Source organism: Lissotriton helveticus, chromosome 7 (genome assembly GCF_964261635.1).
Source record: "Lissotriton helveticus chromosome 7, aLisHel1.1, whole genome shotgun sequence".
NCBI lineage: Eukaryota > Metazoa > Chordata > Amphibia > Caudata > Salamandridae > Lissotriton > Lissotriton helveticus.
In genome coordinates, this window is record NC_136068.1 from 1462477662 (window position 1) to 1462495274 (window position 17613).

At 45.7% G+C, this 17613-nt stretch overlaps 1 protein-coding gene across 1 annotated transcript in view; it reads right to left on the reverse strand.

Moving 5' to 3' along the window:
* LOC144769537 (CD209 antigen-like protein A) overlaps positions 1–17613 on the reverse strand; it is an 89716-nt gene that overhangs the window by 1572 nt on the left and 70531 nt on the right. Inside the window, exon 6 of the mRNA XM_078653679.1 lies at positions 7869–7969. Within this exon, the coding sequence (XP_078509805.1) occupies positions 7869–7969 (101 nt within the window). The remainder of the gene's footprint in view (positions 1–7868; positions 7970–17613) is intronic.

A 17613-nucleotide genomic window follows, 5' to 3' on the forward strand; every position in this document is an offset into this window, starting at 1 on the left:
CCCTCCAAGGAACCCTCATCTAGCGACCCCACTGACTTTTCACCAACTCCATCACGGACATCATCTCCCCGCATGCCATCGAGTCCACCAACTACACCCTACTGGGAGACCTCAACTTCCAACTTGACAACCAACTGGAGCCCAGCGCCACATCCTTCCTGGACAACCTCCACAACATTGGACTTTGCCAAATCGTGACTAAACCCACGCACTCAGCAGGCCCCCCCCGATCCCCTCTTAACAACAGGAAACTCCATCACCTTCAGCCACACCACCAAACTCCCACAACTAAGCATCGAAGCGTCCACTTCACCTTCAGAACACCCACCATCCACAGTCACCAGCTCCTGCTCCCACAAAAAAACTGGACCAGAATCACAGACGACCAGCTAACCTCATCACTCAGCAACTCCACCCCAACCATTGTGGAAAACGACGACCCCCAACACCGTAGCCCAAACCCTGCATAGATGGATCTCTGACAGCGCCAACACCATAGACCCCTCAAGAAAAACAACAACACCCACGCCAAGAAAGCTAGATAGTTTACCAACACCGTAGCCCAAACCCTGCATAGATGGATCTCTGACAGCGCCAACACCATAAACCCCTCAAGAAAAACAACAACACCCACGCCAAGAAAGCTAGATAGTTTACCAACAAACTCCGAGAGACCAGATGCACTTGCCGCCGCCTCGAAAAGGCCTGGAGGAACATCAAATGCACAGAAGCCCACAATAACTCCAGAGCCGCCACCAATACCCACCACCAACTCATCAGGAAAACGAGGAAAAAAGCGATTGAAGACAGTATCTCCACTCATGCACACAACAGCAAAGAACTCTTCAACATCATCAAGGAGTTTGCCGAACCCACCAGTGAGTCCACCAACATGCCTCCCTCACAAGACCTCTGCGACAAACTCAGCACTTTTTCAACCCCAAAATCAAGAGCATCTACGACAACTTCGTCAAAGACAACCAACACACTGAACCCTCACCATCCACCCTGAAGCCAGTGATCTACAACTGGGCAGCCCTCACCACTGAAGACACACTGAAGACGATGAAGTCAATCCACTCCGGGGCACCCACGGACCCCTGCCTCCACCACATTTTCAACAGAGCCACCGATACCGTCGGTCCCATGCTCTGCCACACAATCAACCACTCCCTGGAAACCGCCTCATTTCCTGATGACAGGAAACATGCTGAGATCAACCGCCTCCTGAAGAAACCCTCGGCGGACCCGACTGACATCAAAAACTACAGACCCATCTCCCTGCTTCCGTTCCCAGCGAAAGTCATTTAGAAAGCCATCAACAGCCAACTTGCCACATTCATCGAAGAGCACAACAGCCTCGACTCCTCCCAATCCAGCTTCATAAAAAAACACAGTACGGAAACCGGCCTCCTCGCCGCAACATCCCCACCCTACTGGACAAAGGAGAAACAGCAGCCCTTATACTCCTTGACCTCTCAGCACCCTAATACGCAGTCTCCACGATGCAGGGATCCAAGACAAGGCCCTCGACTGGATCCGCTCCTACCTCTCTGGCAGAAGGCAGTGGGTCAGATTCCCCCCTTACCTCTCTGACCCCACATCAACCACCTGCGGAGTCCCCCAGGGATCCTCCCTCAGCCCTAAGTTCTTCAACGTCTATATGGCTCTGCTCGCTCCCATCGTCAGTACCTACGGACTCAACATTGTGTCATACGCAGACGACACCCAACTCATCCTCTCCCTATCCAATGAACCCGATACCAGCAAACACAACTTTCAAAAAGGCATGGAAGCTGTCGCCAAATGGATGAAAAACAGGTGCCTACAACTAAACACCAACAAAAAGGAAGTGCTCATCATGGGCCCAAACCTTAATGCTTGGAATGACACCTGGTTGCCCCCTGCCCTCGGAAGCCCGCCCACCCCCACGGACCACGCATGCACGCAACCTGGGAATCATCCTGGACTCAGAGCTCAAAATGGATCGCCAGATCAACTCCGTCTCATCCTCCTGCTTCCCCACACTCCATCTCCTACGTAAGTCCTTCAAACGGGTCCCCCTTGAACACAGAAAGGCCATCACTCATGCCCTGGTCACCAGCAGACTCGACTACGGCAACGCACTCTATACCGGAATAAATAAAAACCTCACCCGCAAGCTACAGAACATCCAAAACGCCACTGCAAAACTGGTCCTTAACCTGCAAAGACACTGCCACATCTCCCAGCACCTACACACACTCCACTGGCTCCTCATCGAAGGTAGAGGCACCTTCAAGATGCTCACCCAAACTCACAAGGCCCTCCACGCCACTAGACCAGCAAACCTGAACAGCCGACTCAAATTCCATGCACTCCAAAGGACCCTACGGTCAGCCCAGTTCTCCTACGCCGTGGTCCCCCGCACCAGGAAAGACCAGATCGGGAGGCCGCTCCTTCTACTTTCTTGCCGCCAGAGCCTGGAACGACCTTCCACTCCACCTCAGACAGACATCGCTCCCCATCTTTGCAAGAACCCTCAAAACCTGACTCTTCAACATACCCACCTTCTTGATGGACTGGAACCTGCAAACCCCGCCCCAGAGCCTTGAGACCCTTACGGGTGAGTAGACACACTTAACAAACACCTTGATTGATATAAAGATGGAACAATAACCTTTATTCATTTTACTGTCTCATTTTTATTCACCAGCAGAAGCGAGGGAGTCAGATTTAATTGGGCCCTAGGGCATTAACAAAGGCTGACTCTGCTTTGCATCCTAAACATTGTGTTCACTATTCTGCCATCGTTCAGCTTTGAGAAATGGTGACGAATCACTGCTGCCTCCGCTGAAAGGCTGTACAGTCATTGGTCAGTATCTGAAACAAGCACGTGGATTCATGTCCTTATTTGGCACCAGTGCACAGACATCTGCCACTCCCAGCAAGGTACCAATTTGCCACCCCTTTGCCCTTTGCCCTAAACCAATAAAGCCGGCCCGTGCATTCCTTTCAAACAAAGGGAAATGAGAAAAAAATTAAAAGTTCGAGCCCATACTGACTAGTTTTTAGAAAAATTCACTAAGGGACTCTTTAAACACAAAAAAAAACAGGAACATTTAGGGAGTGAGGCACCGATGCCTTTTACATAGTAAGGGGTGTGTCTTAAGTTGTGAATAGAAACGAAAGAGGGGTGATTTTGGAGAGCAGCACCTCCTTGCTGCAAATTGATAGGAATAGGATGAAGAATGCTGGATGCGGAGGTCAGGAAAAAATATTTGTCGCTTCTCAAAGCAGTCTGGTTTCTCAGTCTGCTGGTGCCCTTGGCAACTTCTTTGAAATATTTTAGTATACAAAGTTCTCCATGTGTCACTTAGTTTTATTTGTGTTTAACGCCTTTATTTTGCATTCGGAATGCAATTTTGTTTTGATAATTATAAAATGTTGTCACTATACAGCACAATAATGCATTTTGAAATATATATGCATGTTCCTATTTCAAAAGGAGACAGACAGTGTCACAAGGGTATTGCTACTTTATTTACCAACTAGCAGCCCGTCCCGACGTGTTCGGGAGCAATCAGGCTTCTGGGCCCCCGCCCGCCCCGACGTTGTCTCAGGCTTCAGGGCCCCCGCCCACCCCAACATTGTCTGTGGGTCCCCCTGAGCGCACCCGCCACTTTCAAGGCCCCCAATGAGCCGCACACGGGCCGCTGCACCTACCTCAGCCGCCGCTCCTCCCCGCCTGTCCGCCGCTCCTCACCGCCTGTCCGCCGCTCCTCACCGCTCCTCCCCGCCTGTCCGCTGCTCCTCCCCGCTCTCATGTCCGCCGCTCCTCCTCGCGCTCCTGTACGCCGCTCCTCCCCGCGCTCCTGATGTCAGCACGCACGTCGCGGCCGGCGCTACTTCCAAGGGACTACTTTTTTTAAAATCGTAAATATTTTAAAGAACGTATATTTTATTTTTTTATATAGCCTATGTCCATCTGCAGACCCTGACAATTACAACGATGTATCGGGTGTTTGGATTGGTGCTGTAGTTCCTGAGTTTACCCGCCTCAACGGTTCAAAGTTCTCTCTTTATAATAGTAATAATGATATATATATATATATAAAGTCTAAACAGGAAGCCCCAAATTAAAGCAAAGCCACACGAAGTTCAGATCAGCACGTTTATTTGCATCCATTTCACTGCTCGCTCCTTGACAGGTTTCAGAGCAATCTTTGAACATCTAAAGCCTGACGCGTTTCAGGAAATAAACCTTTCTTCAGAGGCATTGTTCACGAAGGGCTGGAAGAGCAGTTTTTGGAGGTGTCTGCTCATATAATCACTGGCACCTGCCACAGTGGGCGTGGCTAAATCGCAAAGCCTTCTGTGCCTTGTAGTACGCTGGCCCTCTTCCCACAGTGGGGCCACTCAACAGTCCTTGCAATTTGAACCAAGTATTCACCAAGTGGAGTAAAGTAAAGCGCTGTTGTCATGTATTCCTATAGGTTCTGAATCGATCCCCCTATTCCTGACCCTATTCTGGTTAAACAAACTAACAAGTTAACTAGCAGTCAGCCCATGAGGCAGAAAACCCCCATGATGCAGATACCGTTATCTGACGCAGTCACACTACGGCACAGGAACGTGTTATCTGATTAAGTCATAACGCTTGCGATCTAATTAGACAAGCGATATTCCTCCAGCCCCTGATAAGGCATACGGAGTTCTCATAACAAATCAAACCTATGACAACCTGGAAAATCCGTGCGGCCATTGTTTTGATTTCACAGAGAACTTCAGCAAAAGAATGTGCTAACGACCTGGTCGTATGACATCTTTATTGACGTATCTATGTCCATCCTTACGTCAATCTCGGCACCTTAAAGGTATAAATATTACCGATCTTGCCCTATGCAAACACACGCGGTGGTGACGAGACGGAGCAGCCATACTTGCCGAAGCCCAGAGCAGAGCAGACCCCGCTGGCAACAGCCCCGCCTTCCTGACGCGCTGAGAACGAGACGCGCTGCTTTCTCCTGCCGAGAAACCCAGCACCGGCGCTTCCGGGTAGCCCTCGCAGGCAGCCTGGAATATCGAGACCAGAGAGAGAGATACCATCCCTCATTCATCCTAACTTCCAGGTACAGAACTGAATAACCCCTCACAGAGAATTCTTAAGTTAGTCACTTGGCAAAACAAACTTAACTTAAACTATAACTTTCTATTCCCGCCCACGCATCAGGCTTAGGTCAGGTACACGGGGTAGGCGTATTTAGAAACACCAGTTGAGTACGTTTAGTCAAATGTATATGTGTATGTAATATATTTTATTCATTTTAAACATCATATGGCTTAGAAACCATATCAATGTTTTTACAGTATTATTTTATACTATTGCTTTTAATGTATGCACTTTACTTAACTATAAGTATTGCAATAATATCGATCCATTTCTCTTGTATGAGAAAAGAGACTGATCAATAAATAACACCTTTTTATTGAACACGCCCGTCTCTTCCTTTTCTCTACAATCTGATGAGACTAAGAATGCACGTACTGACTGAGTAAAATAAATTGCCTTTTGTTCACACGACTCTCGAGATATACTCTTGATTAGGGGAGAGCAAAGTTGTCATGTTCTATGGTTGTCAGAAACTAAATCCCTTCTTGTCTAATCAGGGAAGTTAAGTCCTACCTGAACATTCGAGAAAGTTTCTAGCGAACTCTGAGCTAAGCTGGCAAACCCAAAACTTTAAGTCTAATATCGACAGTAGTAGACCTAGTTAACGTCTGGTCTAGGCCTTTACTATTGTAGGTATTATTCCAATGCGCAGAGCCTATTGGGATGATAGGAACTACACTACACTGTAAGCCCTCAGATTGCGCTTTGCAGCAGTGAATTCGTGCTCAAGGCAGCACCACCTGCATTGGAGCTGCTCTTGTCTTCATTCCGTCTTTGCAAGCCCCTTCTCAGAGCCTGCACGAACCCTTCGTAAGGTGGGCCTCGCTTCTCGACTGGGCAAACAGCCGATATCCATAAAGTCTAAACAGGAAGCCCCAAATTAAAGCAAAGCCACACGAAGTTCAGATCAGCACGTTCATTTGCATCCATTTCACTGCTCGCTCCTTGACAGCTTTCAGAGCAATCTTTGAACATGTAAAGCCTGACGCGTTTCAGGAAATAATCCTTTCTTCAGAGGCATTGTTCACGAAGGTCTGGAAGAGCAGTTTTGGGTCGCGTCTGCTCATATAATCACTGGCACCTGCCACAGTGGGCGTGGCTAAATCACGAAGCCTTCTGTGCCTTGTAGTACGCTGGCCCTCTTCCCACAGTGGGGCCACTCAACAGTCCTTGCAATTTGAACCAAGTATTCACCAAGTGGAGTAAAGTAAAGCGCTGTAAGCCCTCAGATTGCGCTTTGCAGCAGTGAATTCGTGCTCAAGGCAGCACCACCTGCATTGGAGCTGCTCTTGTCTTCGTTCCGTCTTTGCAAGCCCCTTCTCAGAGCCTGCACGAACCCTTCGTAAGGTGGGCCTCGCTTCTCGACTGGGCAAACAGCCGATATCCATATAGTCTTAACAGGAAGCCCCAAATTAAAGCAAAGCCACACGAAGTTTAGATCAGCACGTTTATTTGCATCCGTTTTACTGCTCGTTCCTTAACAGCTTTCAGAGAAATCTGCGGCTGGCGCTACTTCCAAGGGACTACTTTTTTTTTAATCGTAAATATTTTAAAGAACGTATATTTTTTTTTTTATATAGCCTATGTCCATCTGCAGACCCTGACAATTACAACGATGTATCGGGTGTTTGAATTGGTGCTGTGGTTCCTGAGTTTACCCGCCTCAAAGGTTCAAAGTTCTCTCTTTATAATAGTAGTATAGATCTGCTGATTAATCTCCGTATGGGACTGAAATCAGTTCTAATTTTTAATCATTCCTCATATATTACTAGAAAACCCGTCTATCTGTCGTTCAGTTCCTTTATTTATTCCATGCCTCTAGTGATGGGTATTTTGAATATACATATTTTGGGCTAGGCACACTTAGATCCCGACTCCACGTTGCCCCAAGAGCAGTCTGGGTACCTCATTCTTCCATGACCATTGTGCTTTGGGCAAAGGGCATGGCATTGGTCCTAGCCATGTGCCAACCACCTCTGATACCCAAGCCTTCAAGCTATGGCCTGAGGCGAAATCCAGTGTACTCGAAGCACATTGGGTTCTTTAACAGTGCTTCTTTTGTGAAAGCAAAAGATATGTGCTGTGGCCCAAAGTTTTGCTCAGAAGCCCGTGGCGTGGCAGCCACTATTAATGGTCATAGTATCAAATACAAAGACTAAATAGTCTTGTTCCACCTCATCTCTCACTCATTCACATCCAGCAACTCCCTGCTCCTTTTTCTCACACCTGCAGCTTCCTGAGTTCGTCCTTTGTTACTGTTTTTTTCTTCTTTCTATTCCTGCTTCTTTCCCCATTTTGTGTTTTTCTCTCTCTTGTTCTGGGTAAAAGTCTGATGAGGAAATCTAAGTGCCAATCCCAACAATGAGTGTTGGTGGCCCCGCCGCAACCACCGGCTCAAATTAAGTACTGTTCTTCATCTACCTCTGCTCTCTCTTGCCATGTCATCAAAGCCTGTAGGAAACAAGTGGCTCTGGGTGCAGAGGATACCTTCTGGCCACCTCCTGCCCCCACTTTGCAGACTGAAGGCCACAAACGTCAGCAACTAGGCACAGTGGGCTCTTGATGCATGGTGTGGTCCTCACCCAGTCCACCGTCCCCGAAGCACACTGGCCATTTCAATTGCTTTTTAGTGTTAGCCTCAAGCCCCTCTTATTCCCAACAGCTTGTTGGGCGTGGTCTCATCGAGCTCACTTTCAAGAAACATCTCCTTACATACCTGCCACCTAACAAGGTCCCATCCTCCCAGATCCACGAACCATTCTGTGCCTTGGACAGACCCATCCAAGTTGGCCCCTGGCCTGTGAGTTCTATAAATGTCTGAAAATGAAACAGGAAATTATCAGTTTAAATCTTCACATGTTTATAAACATCTGAGAAAATGCTTGTTTGGAAAACAGTAGCTTCCCCTAAGAGAGTTTATCCCTAACAGGACATCACTTACAACCGATCTTTGAAGAACTTACAATCAAAGTAAATCTGGTGCTGGTCGCACTCCCTGACTAATGTCATAGCTCACGAGGAGATCTCATTTACTAGACGGAATCCCAGGCTGGCAGCTACATTTGCTGAGAAGCGTGTACTACAAACACTAGGGTACAAACTGAACGGTTACACTCAGATTCTCTAGGTACATACACTGTGAGAAACCTGCGTTTTTGGGGGAATAATTAGAAAAAAGTGCTGAAGATAAAAGCATCAGTTTTTTTTCCTGCAAATGGTATCAACAAAGGGATTGAAGTGCTGAAATCACAAGCTTCTCCGATTTCAGGGCCAGACTTTGTGAGAAAACCAAACTATTTTACACAGTTTTGGCATTTTATTGGGACACAGCCTATTTTTTATATTGTTTGTGCTTTCAACCTTCTTCCAGTTAATGGTAGAAATGGGTATGAGAGCAATAATGGATCCTGGAAGGCTATACATTTAACGAAAGTAGACAAAATTCTGAACTCAGTGAACTCAGCAAGGGGTCATTTGTGCAGATCCTTCAAGTATTTTTATAGAAACTTACAGTTGAATATAGGAAAAAAGGAAAATGAGTTGAAAAAACAGCCATTTATGCCAACATTTTCACCTGTAACTTCTTCTAAGTATTAGATTTTTGAAGAAATATACTGTTACAGCCACTGGACCCTTCTGGTTGTGAGGATATATAGGACTTGTAGGTTCACCAAGAACCCATCTAACCCAGACCCAATAACTGAGCAACATATTGCAATTTTTTTTACTGTGTACCGGGTATATAGCAATTAATTTGGAAAAATATAAAGAGTGAAAAATTGGTATGTAAAAACACCTATGTATTTCTGAAATGGGAACAAAATATAGAGTTTGTAAACAGTAGCTATTTACACATCTCCAAAATTGTGAGTGCCCATATTAGCATGTGAATTATGCAACATTTTTCAAAGGGATTTCTTTTTTACACATTGTCTTACATTTGGAAGGCATAAATACATTGAAAGTCAATAGGTAATAACAGTTGCTCTACAATTATGTGTTCCTCTAAGTCTCCCGATAAAAATGGTTGCTCACTTTTGTCGGTAGTTCTAGTGCCCGCAACAGGAAACGGCCCAAAACCCAAAGTGGACACACCACATCTTGACAGTGAAAACGAATCCTTTTTTTGCAAAGTGCCTGGCTGTGGATTTTGAACTCTAGCTCTGCCGGCACTTAGGAAAACCTAGCAAACCTTTACATTTTGAAAATGAGATACTTCAAACTTTGTAAAAAAAAAAACACATGTTCATCGGATTTCTGGGATGGAAAGTTCTGGAACCTGCATGTATTCACAAAATTCCACCCACACTGCATTCCCCAAATTCTTCGATAAAAATTATACCTCATTTGTGTTGGTAAGCGTAGTGCCCGCCGCAGGAAATGGCACAAAACGCAACATGGACGCACCAGATTTTTACAGTGAAAACTGACCTTTTTTTTGCAAAGTGGCTAGTTGTAGATTTTGAACCCTAGCCCTGCCGGCACCTAGGAAAACCTAGCAAGCCTATGCATTTGTGAAAACTAGACACCCTGGATAATCCAGGATGGGGTTACTGGTGTTGCTCTCACCAGATTCTCTTACCCAGAATCGCTTGCAAACCTTAAACTTTGTAAAAAAAAAAAAAGCAAATTTTCTTCACATTTCTGTGATGGAAAGCTCTGGAATCTGCGTAGATCCACAAAATTCCACCCACCCTGCATTACCCAAAGTCTTCCAGCTAAAAATGATACCTCATTGGAGCTTCCCCCCGTGGTGGCAGATGAGGGGCTATTGCCCCATCTGTTTCCTGGGGGGCGGGGGGCAGAAAGACTGTAGCATTTTTGGGGGGGCATTGACAAGGCCTCTCTGGGCAGCCCCACCCCTACCTATATAAAAAAAATCCCTGGCATCTAGGGTGCTTTCTGCCCCCCCCCCCGCCGGGGGGCCAAAATAATGGAATTTTGTGGGGGTAGGGGTGGGGGCATTGTCATGCCATCTTGGGCAGCCCCCATCCCTAAATTAATTATGATAAAAAAACTTCCCCCTAGGGGGTTTTCTGCACACCCCGAGGGGCAGATTGGGGGCTGCTGCCTCCCAAGGTGAGCAGAAAGACTGAAAGGTTTCTGGCATGGGGGCATTGGCATGCCCATATTGGGCAGCCCCCACCCCTAATTTACACAATAAAATAAATCCCTGGTTTCTAGTGGGCTTTCTCCCGATGGGTCAGAAAGACTGAACCTGTCCAAATTATTATGGGAGGGGGGAAAGGCCCTTGCCCAATAGACCACTCCCCCCTCCCTGGTTCCTAGTGGGTGGATGCATACTTGGGGATCACCCTCCTGGGGTGATCCCCAAGCAGGGATCCACTAGAGAGGGGTTCCATTGGAACGGGTCCATCCTATGCACATGAGCACTGGTGCATCGGACCAAAGGGGTGACAAGAAGAGTCTGTAAGACCCAGCTCATTAGGTTCATATAGTCTTAAAACATGGAAATGTGACGTTGGGTAAGAAGTCTCTGGTGTAGGATATCTTGGCAACTTGAGTCCCTGCACTTGAGATTTGTGCCACATGTCATCTGATCTGCTTGTTTATAGCTAGATCGCCCCAGCAGACTACTCCACTCGGCTGCCAGCAAGAGTTCGCCCACAGTGATCCTCCTTCAAGAGTGAAGTGTTTCCCTTGTCTCTCGTAACACTACCACTAACACACATTCAAGGCTGGTCCGCCAGAAAGGAACTGAAGCATCATCTGCAAACATCATTTCAGGAAGTTCTGGAGCTAGTAAGGCCATTCTCATAAATGAACAAGTGTGACCTGTACCATTTATTCATAAATGCCAACCCATTCTCAATCAACTCTTCCTGATTATAGTGTGGGCCCCTTGGTGGCTTGGTGCTTAGGTTTCTGTAGGAAGGCTGTCAAGAGATGTGATATTATATTTTCTCTTACGCAAACAGGTTAAAATGTTGCGAAATGGATTTAGCTAAAGTATACACCTCATTATTACACTTTATTTCAATTAAGCACGCAATATGCAGTATCTCAAATTTCACAAAACTAGAATGTGAACCGCAAACCTGATCACAGATTTGTATGTTTCTATCCAAATTATATTTGGTATATCATTTTGGTACTGACTGCATATACCAAACCCGAAATGCTAATTAATACAGAAGAACCTTGTTATTGAATATGAACATGGAGTTTACAGCAGAAAGCTAAGTCTCACTTCACCAGGCAGCAGAATTAAAAAGTAAAAACTGTGCAAATCAGTACTCGTACTGCTTAATGGATTTAATACCTGTTCCCTCTCTCGCAGGGTAGGCTGTCCTACACTGATAATGCTGATCTGTGAATGCAGTCATGTGGTAACTGTTGGAGTGGGTGTGATCCAGTTGCACTACAAATTACTCTGGAACACTCTCTGGTGGATGTACCATTTGTTCCTGCTTGGCAGTGTAGAGGGAAGAGGTTGCTTACAAAAACAATTTACGGGCCCAATAGTTCATGACCCCAAAGAATCAAAGACTTCAGGTTCTAATTTTAGTCGATTTATTCCAAAAAAGCCTAACTCCTACAACAAAAGTGTTTTTCTAACTAACAGAACGTGAGAAAGAACAAAATCCAACATGCACATGAAATTCGAGCTAACACATTTAAGCCCCCTAAGAGAGCTCCCAGGTAGAAAAGCATTTCAGGCCTACAGGCCTACTAATGCAAAAGCAAACCTATGAGCAAAATTAACAGGTTGCAGTATAAACATAAAGACAAACTCCAGAACCAGGAAGCAGGCAATGAGTCCCCTCCACATCTTGATCAGACTGCATCGGAGGTTCATAAGTAAAAAAGATTAGTCTATCCCTACACTCCCTGTAAAGTAACATCCCAACTTAGCATTTCCCACGGCATTTTCAGGAAAAGGTGTCAGTGCATGAACACTTCCTAAGAAGTGCACTCACATTGTATGGGTCAAGCAGCATAAAGCTACAGAGCTCATTCTAAGATGCTCCTCTCCTTCTCATGTCCCTCCTCTTCTCCTGGTTCAATTCTCAATTCCAATACCAAAATTACAAGGCACGCCCATTATGGTCTTGACTTATTCCCCTGGACATCTTCTCCTAGGTGAATTTCCCTTTAGTTTCGATACTCCCAGCTCCTGGCTCGATGACCTTGATTCCCAGGCCTTCTCCAGTGAGAAAGAACACTGTCTCAGGTGATCTGCTTTTCTCCCACTCATTGTATCCTCTCTTTCATAAAGCCTTATTCCTAAAGCAAAAGCATTATTCTAACTAACAATGATGAATTCTCCACCGGCAAAAGAACGTGAGAAAGAAGAGAATCCAACATGCACATGAAATTCGAACTAATACCCCTAAGGGAGCTCCCGGGGAGGAACGCTTTTCAGGCCTACAGAAATCAGCCAACATAAGTCAATGGCATACAAATGTCATGAAATTACATATAAATGAACACTTTACTGAGCATCTGTAAATCAAAATGTTACATGAGCACATCAAATACATCAATACTTGTAAGTGGCATACACAAACTCTGCACATTAATGTTTTCAGCTAGACACAAATTGCAGTGCAACATTGATTTCTTCACGCTTCTGTAAATGCAACTCTAACACATCATTTTCATGTTATTACAGTACACATTCTAACACTCCCATGTTAATACGACAAAAAACATAAATGCAGGTGCGAACTACCCATGATTATGATGCAACCATACAAATGAAAAGAGCACAATTGCGCTCTAACGCGCTTGAGCAGAGCCCTCTGGGAAGACTAGAGGTTTATCTTTAGTTAACGTACAGCCAGTAAAAAGCTGTAGTAGAGCTTCCTCTCACTCTGCCTTTTGCTTGTAGTTGGATGGAAATCAGCATTTTTATAGCCTGACTTCACAGCATAGCTGTCACCAGACAATTATATGAGCATCACTAGAGAGAAGTATTGGCTCCACCCACATGTTGCGAGGCAGGAGTACATTTTGATTGAACAGAAGTTGTGAGCTTCCACAAAAAAGTGTTTACCCGCCACACAAATATTCTCATGTTGTCTATTTATCCAGCTGCCTTAGCTTGAACTTACAGGGGCACAAGACATTGGAATGCTATTTAAATATCTTAAATATCTAGATAATTGATGTTCTTTTTCTCTGACACCAGCACAGATGTGTGTCATTAACCTGCATGGATTTGTAGGTCTGGCAAAGAACCCGGTATGAAAGCCTACACAGGGAATATGGAGGGCCCTTTTTCCTGTCTTAGATGCAAATGGTGCAGCCAAGCACAATCAGACTGGGCACACAAAGAAACTGACAACCAGCCCAAACTGAACTGCATTTACATCAATGCCAGATCTGTACCTAAGCACTCCCTAGAGATCTGGGACACAATAAAGGAGACAAACACGGACTTAGTTTTCATTACTGAAACCTGGCTGGATGACAACAATTCTTCTGATATCGCTAATGCTTTACCTACAGAATATAAACTATTAAAACAAGACAGACAGGGATGGAAGTGAGGGGGACTTGCCATTCTGTTCAAGGACTGCTTTTCCTCTCTCCCTGTTATAGTGGCCTAACTAGGAGAACATGAAATATCATCATTCCAGGTATCTAGGGGCGGCCATATAATAGTTGGCGGAGCAGAAATGTACAATCCACCAGGATATCAATCAGACTTCAGTGCTCAATTATGTTGTGTTATTTGGGATTTCTAAAGCGCGCGGCTACTCCGAAGAGTGTCCTTGCGATAGCAATGGGAGGTAGGGCTAGTGGGGTCACGACAGAGGGCTCACAGAAGACAACTATTGTAGAAAAAGAAAAGTTTTCAGTGATTTCCTGAAAGGAAGGACGTCATGTGTCTGTCTCAGCTCCAAAGAGAGACTGTTCCATATCTTTGCTGCCTGGAATTGAAATGACCGACCACCAATTCGGGCAAAGGAAAAATTAGGGACGCAGTCTAAGTGCAACGTTGCAGATCTCAAGGTGCGACTTGGGTGATTAAATTGGACTCTCTCCTGAGATATGGGGCCCCCAGCCCGTGAAGAGACTTAAACGTCAGGACCATAGACCTAAATATGATCCTCTTTCGGATTGGGAGCCAATGCAAATATTTCAAATGACTAGACATCTGCGTTCTAGGACCGAGCATGAAGATAGCCTTTGCTGCAGAGTTCTGCACAACCTGCAGGCGTGTTAGTAGATAGTCCGGGATTCCCAAGTAAAGACTTTTGACGTAGTCCAACCAGGAAAGAACCAATGCCTGGACTACAGTTTTCCTGTGCATTACAGTAAGGAGGTGCAGAAATTGCCTAAGCATTTTCAGCACTCCAAAGCAGGAGCCAGCAACTAATTGTACTTGGGAGTTCATGGAAAGATTGTCATCCATTCTTACTCCCAGATTCTTAACTTACTTTACCAAGGCTGGGGGACGGGGGGGGGGGGGGGACATATCCTGGGGCCACCAATTACGCCATATGGTGTCTGGGGGAAGACCAAAAAGGACAATTTCAGACTTGTAGGGGTTACACTTTAGTTGGTGAAGTTGAAACCAAGAAAATACTTGTGAAAGACAAGCCGTTGTCGTTTCACCATTTAGATCTGACTTTCTAACACATGTAAAGAGCAATTGAGTATTGTCCGCGTACTAAACGATTTTGGCTCCATAAGCTTCAGCCAGATCTGCTTGAGGAGACATATAAAGGGTAAACAGTGTGGGACTGAGAATCGATTCCTGCGGAACACCCACCTTAAGTGATGGAATAGAAGCTGAAAAGGGGGGGACTGTTTGCCCCCTATTTTCTAGAAACAAAGTAAACCACTGAAGTACCGTATTCCGATACCCGCACTCCATCAGTCTGCTTAGGAGCTGTTCATGGGGTACGGTATCGAAGGCCGCAGAAAGATCTAACAATATCAATGCGGCCTTCCCTCCCTGATCTAGTGTCTCCTTGATGACTTCAGAGACGTTTAGGAGTGCGGTTTCGGTACTAAAGTTGGATCTAAACCCTGATTGGCTTTGATGAAAGATGAAATTGGATTCCGCATAGGTGGTAATCACTTTATTCACATATTTTCACAAAACCTTGTGAAAAAAAGGAAGCAGGGATATTGGTCTATAGTTGGAGGCTTGCTAAGGGTCTGTTCTAGGTTTTTTTAATAGGGGCAATATTTTTAAGTGGTGGACCCTTTGGCTGAAAGTGAGAGATGAAAGACGCTTGACATTCACCTTCTGGCCTAGGCATCTCTAAAAAAGTATCCTGTATCAGTTTTATTTTCTCATGAAAGAAAAGGCCAAGGGCCAGATGTAGGTAGCCCAATACGGTTCGTAAACGGCCGAAAATCGGTATTTTCGGCCGTTTCTGACCGGTATTGTGCTTTCGGCATGTAGGGGACTGAAAATCGTCCGATTCCGTAAATTTACCGAATCGGTAAAGTTACCGAATCGGTAAACACTCCGAATCGGTAAATTCACCGAATCGGTAATTTTGCCGAATCGCAACAGTTTGCGAATCGGTAAATTTACCGAATCGGTAAATTTACCGAATCGGAGTGTTTACCGATTCGGTAACTTTACCGATCGGTAAATAAGAAGTGGTAACTTTGAAATTTGAGATGTAGGTAAGCTCTGAAATACCGAATTTGCCTAAATTTCTGTATTTAAGAGTCTGTATTTACCATGGATTGAAATCAGATGGTAACCAGGTGCAGCCTATTAAAATGGACCCAAAATGCAATACTTTTCTCACAGTGGCGGCATTCTATGTCATTTCGAGGCAGCTACGGCTACAGGAGGTAGGAGAGAGGGAATGGCAGAGACAGGAGCAGGTCTACAGACAGAGGATCACCTTGTTCATGCTCACGGAGGCAGAGATCCTCCAGAGATACAGGTTGGACACAGACACCATCTTGGACCTCATCAGGGACCTCCACCCACTGTTGGAGCATACTACCCCAAGGGCGCACGCCATTCCACCCCACGTGCAGGTGCTGTGCAGCCTACATCTGCTTGCATCTGGGAGCTACCAGAGTGTGGTTGCTGTGGTAGGTGGGGTGACCCAGAGCAGCCTGTCACGCTTTTTCCACAAATTCCTTGACGCCATGTTACAGAGGATGGACCATTATATATCTTTCCCTGCAACCCATGCTGAACTGCTCCAAACAAAATCTGACTTTTATCTGATGGCGCGTTTCCCCAATATCATTGGCTGCATTGATGGCACCCACATTCCCATTTGTCCCCCTGCTGCCACCGAATACATATATAGGAATAGAAAGTCCACCCACACCATCAATGTGCAGGTGATCTGTAATGCCAAGTGCGCCATCACTGACCTTGTGGCAAAATTTCCTGGGAGTACCCACGACTCCTTCATATTTTCAAAACAGCGGTATCTATGCACGGCTGACAGCAGGGGAATTTGGTGAAGGATACCTGCTAGGTAAGACACAGTGTGCGACCCCATTAACACCTATTGCAGAAAGAAGTACATGTATGCATGTGAGTAATGTATTCCCATTTCTTTTAGGAGACAGTGCATATGCCCTCCGCTCCTTCATCCTCACCCCCTACCTCAACCCCTCAACACCCAGCCAAAGGAGATATAACAGGGCCCACAAGAGCACAAGAAACATTGTGGAGCGTACCTTTGGTATATGGAATAGCAGGTACAGGTGCCTGCATAAGAGTGGAGGTGCCCGGCAGTATACCCCCATCACCTGCTGTAAAATCATTGCTGCCTGTGCCATGCTGCACAACCTTGCTGTGAAGAAGGACACAGAGATGGAGTTGTCAGACTTTGAGGATCATGACGATGAGGTTGCTGTGCTTGAACCACAACCTGCTGGAGTGTCAACACCAAGTGATGGCAGATACAGACGTGAGGAGATTACACGCAACTATTTCTGAGTAAGTAATGAGACAAAGACATATGTAGAATGCTAAAACACTAGTTTAATTTTGTAATGACGTTGGTATTTTAAAGCACAAAAGTGCACCAGAAAGCATTTAACAGCAATGCTCACAGTTCTGGACCAGATAAACATGCACTGTGAAATTTATTTCCTTGCTCGCTTCCCAGTAACACTAGTAGATTGTTCAACCTGCTCACTGTCTTGCTGGCCTGCGGCCTCAGCATGGCGCCTGCTCCTCCAGGTTTCAGTTATAGGGGTGCTTCCAATGCTGCTCCTGCTCGTGCTCTCCTCACTTATAGGCACATCCAGAGCAGCTGTGTGTGCAGTTTATGCATTTAACAGCGCCTCAAGGGCACTGGTCATCCTGCCCATGCCCCTGGTGACCTCATTTGTGTTTTGTGTCATGGCCTCCTGCATGTTGGAGCTTCTCCTGCATAACAGGGATGTGGCTGTGGACAGGCGGTTGATGGCTGTACTTTGGACATGTGCTCGATGCCTATCCCTGTGCCTTTCAGCAAAATCATTGTCTATTTGGTGCATAGTAGCTGCAC